We start from the raw sequence: 11,674 nt of genomic DNA, 5'->3' as shown, positions 1-11,674 counted from the left end.
GGTCACAAGATGTGTTACGACAAACATTATTTTTGTTACTTTGTTATTATCAGCATAACTGAAAATGTATAGACATATCCAACTGTTAAAGTGTATTTATTRAATGAAAACAAAATGATCCACGTTAAAAAGTAACTTTTAATTTTTATATAAAATTTTCTATCAAAACACCTGGGCACCAGGGTTGATAAAAAGGTTGGCTTTTGTAGGTTTTGCGGATGTAGATGGATTTTATTTTGAAGGAGCGAGAGTAAAAATGGATCATTGTATTGAAACCCCTGTGCTACAGCGAATAATGGTGGCGATTTCTGACGGATTTCACGATTCATGTCCCATAAATAACTCTCACTGCTTCCATGGAAATATGAATATATCTCGCAATCTTTCCGCCGGTGAGTTTTATTTATGGCCGTTCTAAAGCGACGTACCTGTCTCAAGTTTAGAGTGGTCCGTCCTCTCCGTCACCTTCTCCTGGCTGATGAGGTAATCGATGATGCGTACGCCGATTGGTGGCTCCGTGTGGTTCCACTCCATGATGACCAATGAGCTGCTGGGCTCGTAGGTGTAGGACAACTTCAGCCTGGTAACAGAGGGACAAACACGGAGAACGGGCGCCGCCGTGAAGCGTCCTGTCAACGTGGCAACCTTTTACCGCAACTGACAGCCAACATCACCCTTCCTGATTCACACACCTGCGAACTAAATAAAAACACGATCACAAACACTGCTGTCGAAGGAGAAAGTTGGGCTGTTTSCCTCCCAACGTCTGATTCGCTCTAGAGTGGACGTTCGGCGCTGCCGTACGTAGCACCAAGAATTTTGTATACACAGGTTGCCCTGGCAGCCAATCGATATACACCAGTTTGTTTAATTGAACAGCACACCCTCAGCGGACAGGAGGAATAAACCATTGATCGTTGTGATGTTTGGCCGCAATTAAATATTRAGTATCCACGGAGGCTGATGGCACATTGCTCGAGTCTGCGCCGGAAGGAGATTGATTTCTGCTGGTAAAATGACAGATGGCATTTCTCACATCCCTTCCGAGTGGGTTGAACTGAGGTAAGGTAATGTTGTTTCACTAACATTGGTTGAGGAAGCGGGGCGCAGGTGGGCAGTCCATCTGTCCCAAACGCGCTGGAATCACATCGACACCAGTCATCAATAACGTCGCCTTTGCCTGAGCACCACAGCATGCTCATCATCGCGTCCTGGAGAGCCTACAAGGACGAGAAARCCGAGGATTAGACGCGAGGCAAACACAGCTTTAATTTTAACAGCAATTACYAATATGTACCAGACATATATGGTTGTTTATATTAGGTTTTATGGGTAATGTGCAGATTCCAAGGCTGTGAGACAGACTGTAGCCGAGTTAGCTCGAGTTGTGATGAGAGAGCAACTTAAACGTCTTGTTAATTGATCATATCAACAAATTTATTATCACCGTAAACACAGTCTATGTACAGTGGCACATCTAGGTTGAACTCTGATTTACAGATGTTTACACTCATAGGAGATCAAAAATGATCCATACCAACCTTCTTTTATTTATAAATTTKTTTGCATTTTCAAACAAAAACCTTTATGTAGTTCTTGGGATTTTGTTTTGCTAGACCCACAAAAACTGAAGAAAAAAGAATAAATTGTTGTAATTTTTTAAAGTGAATAATCTAAAAAGTGGGCTATGAATCTGTCTTTCATTCCTCCCTGAGTAAACAATTTGTAAAACTGCATTTCTACAAAGTCTTACGGCGAGTGTCTCGACCGGCTTTGCACATCTAGAGACTGAACGGTCGGCCCAATCGTCTTTCCTTGCAGCTCTGTCAGACTGCAGGGAAAGCAGAAATTTCAACATACATTTCAGGTCTTGAAATAAATGCAGCAGGATTTCAGTGGATTTTATTTGGGTGTGTCAAACAAAAGGGGAATGAACTACCATGTGTTGCTCTATCACAAGAAAATGAATTTAGGTTTTTGGCTGCAATGTGAAAATGTACGAATACCTTTGTGGGGCAATGCAAACAGAGATACGCGACAACTTTGTTGGAGTCAAAAGTTTACTTGAGTTGAAAAAAGCGTAGCAGGTGATTTKCAAGAGCAAATTTGAAGAACACTTACTAAAAATCATGACTAATTTAGGAACAAATTACACCTTTTCTTATAAATTGTGCTATAGTGGCCAGTAAAAGAAAAAAACTCAAAACAAAACATACAGAAATATTCAATCAAATTGTAGCTGTTGTGTTTCGTCTTGGTGAGTGTCTACACCAATAATGTCAGAAGTTTCCATCAATAGCAGCTGTGTCTGTCCGACTGAGCTTGGCGATAAAGGCTCTCAGACATGTACAGCCCCGATATCGACCGCTTCTTCATTCTGCAGGAGCAGAAGCTTTTTTGACGTACAATATTGATGGAATCAAATAAGTCACAGAACAGCACGGCAGCCCCGCGGCATGGCATGCTTTCCAAAGAGCGAGGTGTGAAACTGAAAGAGAAATGCTTCCCTGGTAGGTCCTTTGTGTTTCCTAATGAGGGCTTAGGGTTTGGGATGTCACACATACTGTTATGCACATAGAGAAGGCTGCATAGCGGGGCGCCAGCTGATGGACTCAGTGTGGTTTTAATGATCATGCAGCCRTCCTCATGCCTGGATTATTAAATGCTGTCTTTAGGCATAAAGTTCCAGCTCAGATTCGAAGGCGTGGCAAAGCCTTTGCACATCAAAGTGGAAAATACAACAATTTGACAGAAGCAGGAGACMGTGAGGGTGATTTTTCTTAGGCTCCGGAAACACAAATCAATTTCTGGGGAGGATAAATTTTAACTTAGTGGAAAATTAAAAGTTGTGCAAAAATAGGTYTTTTGAACGTTCAAAGTACGGCGCTGAGAAAAATTCGAGAGAAAAACCAAAAAAACATTCCACAAACCTGATAGGTCTCGTTGTTGGACACTAATTCATAGATGGGAGCAGCTTTGGTGATCTTCAGGAGGACGGGTTCAGACTGCTGCCGCCCCTGTGCCGCCCTGGGACTCATGTGGCAGAGGTGGCAGGAGCGCGGGCATTGGCCCTGGCTGTTGCAGTCCATCCGGACACCGGCCGCCATGCGCTTGGCGCCCGTGTCCAGGAGGCTGGCGATGTACGCCGGGTAAGTCAACGTCCTGGGCTCCTTGTCCCGCTCCTCAGACTCCTCTGAAGGGGAGTTGCCTGCATGTACAAACAGCAAGGCGATATAGATTAAAGGCACAATTTTCATGCAGAAGACTGATAAAAAAAAAGTCGTGGGGTGTGGGAATAAAATACAGCAGAACTGAGGGAATATTTTTCTGTAGCCCTGTGGCGAAACTACAAAGCATTTATATTCATATTCCTAAATTCCCATATCTTTCTTTTGGAGTGTTTTATTCTTTCTGCATCATAGAATACATGAGAAGGGGTGTAAATAATTGGAGCTTTGTGTTGTGTCTGTGCTGAACAATGAAATGTTTACACTGCGCTAGATGTGACTGCTTTATTGATTTTATTTCTTTTCCTTTCCTCTAGCTCCGAGTTTAGAGTTTGACACACGCACGCACGCGCGCCCACACACAACACCCCCACACACACACACACACACACGCACACACACACACACACACACACACACACACACACAAATACACCAGCAATAACATCGAAGATAAAACACAAGCTAGCAAAGTAAAAATCCTGGCTCTGCCTTTCAATTTATAACCCATTAGAAAAAATAACATTAAATTTAGCTCTTCTCCAGCAAATGACATGAAAATCAGATTRATAGGGACTTTGTTCTCTAGAAACTTTAATCAATCTCCCTTCAGCACACTTTAATGCAGGAAATCTTAATTTGACATCCAAAATTGAAAAAAAAAGAAAAAAAGATGAAGACATCAAGGAAATTTCTGCATACAACTGAGGATATTCCATAAATGATGCAGCAATTGTGATAATTTGTTGAGAACCGTTCTGATCACAGTTTCTCTGCTGACTATGGTAAATACAGCTGATACCTCCTGCTCTTGTTTTTTAACAACCCATATYGCTTACATTTTCACTTTTGCTGTTAAGTCCACAATGAGAGTGAATAGTTCGAAATGTGCTTGATTTAAAAACAGGAAGCCAAGGAAATACAGAGGTGGAACAAATAAAGCGGGAGACGTTTTCTCGTTTATATAGAGGGAAGGGAGGTATTTTATGGAGTCTTTTTTAGTTTTACATGAATTCATTAAAATAAAAGTCGTATCAAGATGGGACTGGCTGTGAGTTACTGCAGCCCAGATATTGTGACTGCACAACTGCAGAGTAAGACAGAGTGAGTTAGCCATGGAGCTAGCCATACAGTAAATAAGTAAAGTACAGCGATATATTTGTTTTCTTCTCTCTTCCGACGTCAACATGAAAGACTACATTTCTACACTTAACAGTTTTCTCAAGTGGATGTTCAATTGAAGCAGGAGATTAATAACTAAAGGAAGACCAACACCGGAGCTGAAGGTTTTACTTCGAGACAGTTTGAAGATTCTCAAACGGAATAGAAAAGACATGCCGAGGATCGACTTGGCTTTGGATGAACGGATATTTTTGTGCAGAATTAGCGGTGCATGGATTTCATTGATAAGTAAAGGTAAGACAGCAATAAGATGTTTTTGTTTAGTTGTTTTAATGAAATGTGCGTTTTGTGGGCTACAGTTTGTATGTCTAAATAATTCAGTAAAGTAGAAGCGGTAGCTAATCCAGTTTTTTGGTGTTAAATCCTAAAACATRAAGTGGCATTGTTGTCAGTTGCTATGGCAATGAGTCTGAGTGTAACTTGGCGGATACAGAGCGAGAAAGTGCTTTCTCACTCTTTCCCTTTGCTGTGGATCATAACACAAAATTAATACCTGCATTTCTAAGTTTCACTGAGTTAACGCGGCTATGGATGACATGTAAAAGATTTGTCTTTTTGCCCCCAGGCATTGTATACCTGCACGAAATTTCCATACGTCCAATAACATGCATGGTGTCTATATTAGTCGTAAGTCAGTGCCTCACCAGCAATGAACCTCACCGCACGTCACTGGTCCTGATAGAATGAGCCAAAACCCCGCCCCCCCCCCGAACTTCTCCACGTCCTCTCAGTGGTCCTACTGCCATCTGCAGAAATACATTGCTCCCAGAAACAACCAATCAGAGAGAGGAGGAGGGCCTTACCATGGTCAGTCATGCCTGTGTACACAGCGTGCTTGTAYGCAAAAAGAACTGTTTAAATACTTTGCTGAATCTCAAGTATTTCAACAGCTGAAACTAAAGTTCTTTTCAGAAAAACAACCAAGTTACATGCAATGTGTAAGTCAAAATAATACGGTCAAGCCTTTTAGGCATACTATAGATGTGTTGATACTATCCGCATAAAATATTTCAATATGAACCAGTAATGATCACTTATATGGCAAATTACTAACTATTACTGAAGAAAAGAGTGGAGTTGCTTYATGTTTGTTTCAAAACAAACAAACAAAATACTAAAGTTGGTAGCATTCTGGGTTAAAATGTCAGAGGTTTTTCTGCATGTTCTTTCTGAATTCAGGCTTCCTGCTGCAGTCCAAAAACATGACGATCAGGGAAATGTATCTCTCTAAATTATCCTTATGTGAGCGTGTGTATGTCTTGTGTATCTCTATGTTGCCCTTTGACAGACTGGTGATATGTCCAGGGTGTACYTCGTCTCTCAACCAATCACTGTTGGAGATAGGGACCAGCCCCCTGTGGCCCTAAGAAAATAACTGGATGTATCCGATAGATGGATGGATGGGTTGGAACAGATCAAACCAAACAACCTAGAACCGTGCTTAGCCATACTACATGGTCATACGTTTCTTCTGCTGGCTTCAAAGTTATTAGGTGAGAAACTTTAAGTGGAAAACTCAAGTAAGCATATCMAGCYTTGAGAACAAGAACCGAGAGCAAAGCCAACCSTGACGAAGCAGATCAGTCTGTGTGAAATCAGTAAAAGACACAGGAAATGGAAATGAAGGAGTAAACAGCCGGGACACGGAAAGAGGCTGCTGATACAAAAATGAACGAACAATCACACCCAGCTGTGGAACCGTGAGGGGAAATGAATGTTTCTGGGGATCGGCAGAAAAACATAATGTCCTACAAATATACACCAACCTAAGAAAAACCACATTAGCTCTGTCAAATATAGCATAAAAGGAGAAAAATATCCATTGGCATTACCGCTGGGATCTTATCAAAACACCTTGTATCCAGTAATATTCTTCAAGAACAGTCATTTCAGCTAGAAGCTTTATATAAAGTTCTGCTTTTGAGAAATGGAGGGCTGTGCCAATGAAAGGGAAGGTAAAAAGATCTGACTGAAGTTAAAGGAAAAAAAAAACTGCAATATTTTAGAAAACCTGCTTGGAACTTTTTGATACATCTAAGAATTTAAACAGCTGAAACATTGACATATAAAAAACTCCTTTGTGAGAACTACGACGTTAATAACAAAGACTTGAACATTGCCATGAATGTCTGCGCCCTTGCACCTCTGACCAGCCAAACTTTAATCCATCCCTGTCAAGCTGGCTCACATCCTACTAATCAGCTCTCATCATTCCATCTTCACTTGCCACCTTTTGGCAGACGGAAATTAAATGTGGCAGTTTTATTAGACCAGGCGAGCGCCTTGTAGGGCAAGGAAAATTGGCAATRATTAGTTCAGTTTAGTTTTGGTTTGGTTCAGCAGTGCTCACTGTCAACTCAGACTGCTGGGGGATATTAAAATGGATGAGCGGCCTGGCCCGGCGACACCCGATGACTCGACATACATAGCAAATAATCACATTAAGTTTCCTCCACCTCTGAGCAACTTGAGAAATTAGAAACTAAACAAAAAAAAGCAGATTGGTGCCTTCTACCATGTTGGTTTTTACCATCTTGGTTTTTTGTGTTGATTCGGTCTATCACATAAAAAAAAAACACTAAATGTTGAATTCTTTTATTGTGACGACATAAAAAAGGGACACAAATAATTTTTTCAAAGCATTTTGTTTTGGCAAAATTTACTTAGCTAGAAATGAAACATTGAGCTMAGCTTTATATCTGATATATAAAGTACCTATATAAACGCTGTTTAGTATTTCTTTTTACCACAGTAKTAAGGATGTTGCTCCCAGAAATAACACAGGCAATTTGTTGTATTAATCCAATGCCAACTCTATTTGATGCAATCAATAGGCCGTTTAAAAAGGGAAAACATCATCACACAAGTTTTCTTGTTTGTGATGAAGCTTTTATTTCAGGTTTTAGTCATGAGGTTCCAACTTTGGGCTCAGATGAGCTCAAAATTATTCATATTATTTATGTGTATTTGTAGCCATTCAAYCAAGAAGTGTGTTGGKGACAGTAAGTGAATAAGACAGGAATCTCTCAAAGGATAAAACATTTAAAAAGGCATAAAAACATTGGAAAAATATGTATTTGTTTATAGATGATTTTATTTTTTTWAAAATCACATGCAATTTATAACCTTCTTACTAATTAACTGAAAAGTCTTTATTGGTGTTACATTAATACTCTTCATGTTTTTGGATTTCCTCTGATATTTTGACATTAGAGTTTATTTAAACCTCTGAAGTTTCTGCTAGAGGCTTGAATAACGTCGAATCAAACTTTGCATCAACAGGACACCATTGTGGATTGTAAACAATCAGAGTTTCTTTTTCTTTTTCAAGMCGTTGCCTTGCACAATAAAACTCACCAAACAGAGAAAAAACATTTCCAGCTTTGCTAGAAATGTAGATATTTAGGCTCAGTCATGTATCCCCTTAGGGAATCTGTGGAGTAAAATAGTTTGAAGAGACGGGCACAAAAAGAGCATTAAAGTTTCTCCTTACACACTGCGATGTTTTATGAATTATAAATTGGGTGATAAAGCTTGTCGAAAATGAAACATTACCTGAAATATGGGCACCTCTCAATGGTCTTCGCTCAACAATGACTGCTCGTGCCRCAAAAGCCAGAGTGGAATGATTATGAGAAAATGCATGCCTGACCTTTAAATGCAGGGATGAGCTCATCGCCAACAGGGAAAAAGATAACTCTACTTGTACCTGAAAGTGAAGGTTAAACCTGGTGTTGTGAGGCGTAGGTGCATGAAGTATTGGCAGGACTTCCTGTTCCTTAACACTGATATTTGTACAGGAGCAACTTAGCTTGTATAACTTGGACATAAGCCTCAGGAAGGAAAACCTGCTGATATCAAAATGAAAGTTCAGTTTTGAAATTGGCAGAATTGATTCAATTATTATTGTTCATACCTTTATGAAGATCACATTCCTGAGAAAATAATTATTTGACTCCTTACAGATTTTGTATTGAAAAAGAGTCAGTGGGTTGAATTCATGAATTCCATTTATTAATACCAACATACAGCAGGTTCATTTTCTCATGCCACCGTTAGGAGCTAGCAGACAAAATGGCATCCAAGAAGAGTTTGTGATCTCCTTTGTTGGCCTCTGTCTAAGCTACGCCCCAAAGAGGGCGTTCCCTACTGTGACATTTCCTCTAACCCGAGCTCCCATTTGCATTTCCWGACATGYCATTTCCTTTAGATTTAGCTTAGCAACTAGCTACAAAAGACAGAAGGAAAACACAGAATTTATTTATTCTCAACAGTAATAAATGAAWTCATYAAGGTCACAGAAAAACCCAGAACATCTAAAAGCACTGAAGGTGCCTCATAAGGTTAGCGTTCATAGATGAATTATAAGAAGGGGACTTAACGATATAGCATRCATTTTAGAAAAGAAAAATCTGAAAAAAATGTTTCTGAAATTTTAAATTGCTTTTCTTTGCATTGCGTTGTTGATTCAGGACCTGTACCACTGGATTTAATTGAAATAATCTTGAAGGAAATCCGTCAGTTTACAATGTTAAACTCGAGCACACTTTGGTAGTGCAGCAGGACAATGTAAGTACGCCTCTGAATAGCTTAAACGGCTTAGTCTACATATTGACTCGACTTAAATACAATAGACACATTTTCCACGACTTTCTCTGCTTCTTGCATGCTACAAAGTCTCTCTTCTTTGTTTGATGTCCTTCAGAAGAGCTTCAGGTCCCTTTAAGCTGGAAGCTGCATTCACACATGTATCAAAGCAACTAAACAGCTGTCAGCTTCAACACTGCATGAGCTGACGAGTGACTTTTTTACAGCTTTGGACAAGCTGTATATTGCTTTGAAGAGAAATGATAAGATAATAGCCCTCAAAGAGAAAAGTAAATGCATTAAAAGGACCGACAAAGTCAATGTCTCACCAAAAAACGTGACAAAAGGGGAAATAGAAAGAAAAAAAACCCCCAACACCTCAATATAGTTCTCCTCCTAGTTTGACCTTTTAGTAATATAACCAATATTTGCTAAACAGTAGCTAATCTCATTCCTGCTCTGTGTGCTGCACAACAATTTTTAATATTTCTATTAGCCTCTCAAACATTCACTTGCCAGTTTTAAGGCTGTAAAATAAAGGATGCCCAACAGCACTTGGCCTATTGTTGCTTTTATTAAAAAAAAAAAAAATCTCAATAATGCATTATGATTTATATTTTCATTTCAAAGGGCTTTACTACAAATAAACATCCATCAGTCTTTTGCCTCAGCCTGCTTGTCCTTAACACAGCAATACACAGGACAAACAACCATGCAAATACATACATACATACACACATACATACAGACACACACGCACATATACATACAGTACGCTCAGGGCAATTTAGAGAGACTAATCAACCAACAGAAATMTTTTTGGACTTTGAGAGGAAGCCAGTCCAACCCTTCATTCAATTTCATGCAGAAAGACCAGGAATCAAACCGACAACCTTTTTGAAGCAATGCAACAGTGTCTACAACCGCACCACTGTGCAACCATCTGATAAGCATAACTGAAGAGGGAAAAAAGAAAAGTTAAATCTCCAAACTAATTGCTCACGCAAACCATTTATCTGTAATCAGTTAAATACTGATTACAGATAATCTGTTAGGTGTTGTGACCAATTAGATTTTATCATCGTGTTGAAAAAGTTTGAGATTTTGTTGACCTTACAAGTTTAAACGTGAACTTGTGGCTTGCCTGCAACAGTAACTTTGACTAATTCATGCCTAATCACAGTTTGTTGTTGGAAGTGTTGTAGAAATTGAGGTTTGTCCTGACAGAAGTGGTAAACGTGACCTTTAAGACCATCTTATACCTGATGAGCTTCAGCAAACCAAACCCACAGAACTAACTCGCATCGTGAGCAGCTTTCTGTTTATCCGAGCGATTCAGTGTGTGTGTGGGTATAAAGTTGGGAATTCGGGGCTCTTTTGACCCAAGTTCTATCAGGCCAAGTGACTCATCAGCTCTATGGTACACAACAGATGGAGCTCGGAGCTTTTCAGATTCCTATAATACCACTCTATCCACCCATTCCACCCACGCTCGGCGATGAGATCCATCTCCTGCTCATCCGCCACTCAGTGACTCAAGTCAGTCCTTCTGTTTACAAAAATATGCTTTCAAGTTCCCATAAATTTGTATGAGAGAAGAGGAGAGAGGAGAAACACATGGAAGGGAGAGGATAAAGAGACGTTTAAGCACGTAATCCTCACATGTTGTTTGTGCGAATATATTACCGCTTTTTCGGAGCAAAAGCCCTCATTTCCTGCCTGTTGCAGCCGCGCAGAGCCTCGTTATACCGCATTTCATCAGGCCTCTTTGTGAAACATTGACTCCTCAAATCACCATTCATCTTTCAGATCAAAGCGCCGTGACTTCAGCCCTTGACACCATCAAGCTCATTTTTTAATGCCGGTTTTTTTAAACTAAATGCCTCGCTTGACACCGCTGAAGCTCCTTCTTTTTTTATTTTTTTTTYCTCCCCGGGTGAACTCCTGCTCTCCTCCGTCCTTTTGGGAGTGCCGTGAATGTAACCCCATTGAGCTCCTGAGTCAATGAGAAACGCGTCGACGCGCAGCCACTAGATGGTGCTAGCAGATCACTCATGCGGCCACAAAGAGGGGAAAGAGGGGACACCGACGTACACGCTCCATTATTTAGCAGACAAAAAAAGGAGGGCAAATCATGCCTAACCTTCTAAACGTGCCTGGCTGAGATGAACATTACATGGTTATGGAGCATAATCATGAGCTCCCACTGATCTGASAATGTTGGAAATTAGGGCAGGCACTGGCTTAGTAAATGGGAAAGCAGTGAGATGGAAAGCTGCATATAAAAAAAAAAAGAGAGAAAAAAGAGAAAAGCTTTGGACAGATCGTTCCAAATGTAAGTATGAAGAGAGACGATAAACAGAATTAGAGGCAGCACAGAGCAAACTGAAAGAGACACAAGACAAACAATGTGCCTCTGCTGTTTGTCGGTCTGTGTGATGCGTTCTTAACCCCCGAAACTACAAAATAGAATACAGCAGCGTGCCTAAGCAAATCTGTGTGACAGGCATATCTTCTCAGATGTGCCGTGCAGTTGCACTCTGTTTGTGTGCACAAATGCATGTGCGTGCAACGACACCTTTCGTAGGCAACCGAAACGCAGCTTGTACCTGATAATTCACAGCAGCGGGGGGACACTCTTGCCAGCTTCCAGCTGGAGCAAATTGTGAATATATATA

The 11,674-nt window shown here is 40.3% G+C and overlaps 1 protein-coding gene across 1 annotated transcript in view; it reads right to left on the bottom strand.

The window, feature by feature from the left end:
• The window catches only part of astn1 (astrotactin 1), a 369,159-nt gene that overhangs the window by 48,187 nt on the left and 309,298 nt on the right, over window positions 1-11,674 (bottom strand). The window contains exons 17-19 of the mRNA XM_017309852.1: window positions 2,931-3,208; window positions 1,087-1,220; window positions 429-580 (exon numbers count right to left, since the gene is read on the bottom strand). Of these exons, the coding sequence (XP_017165341.1) occupies window positions 429-580; window positions 1,087-1,220; window positions 2,931-3,208 (564 nt within the window). The remainder of the gene's footprint in view (window positions 1-428; window positions 581-1,086; window positions 1,221-2,930; window positions 3,209-11,674) is intronic.

The sequence above is a fragment of the Poecilia reticulata genome, linkage group LG17, assembly GCF_000633615.1.
Source record: "Poecilia reticulata strain Guanapo linkage group LG17, Guppy_female_1.0+MT, whole genome shotgun sequence".
NCBI classification, from domain to species: domain Eukaryota; kingdom Metazoa; phylum Chordata; class Actinopteri; order Cyprinodontiformes; family Poeciliidae; genus Poecilia; species Poecilia reticulata.
Note: the sequence above shows the minus strand (reverse complement) of the source record. Positions and strands in the feature narration are given on the sequence as shown.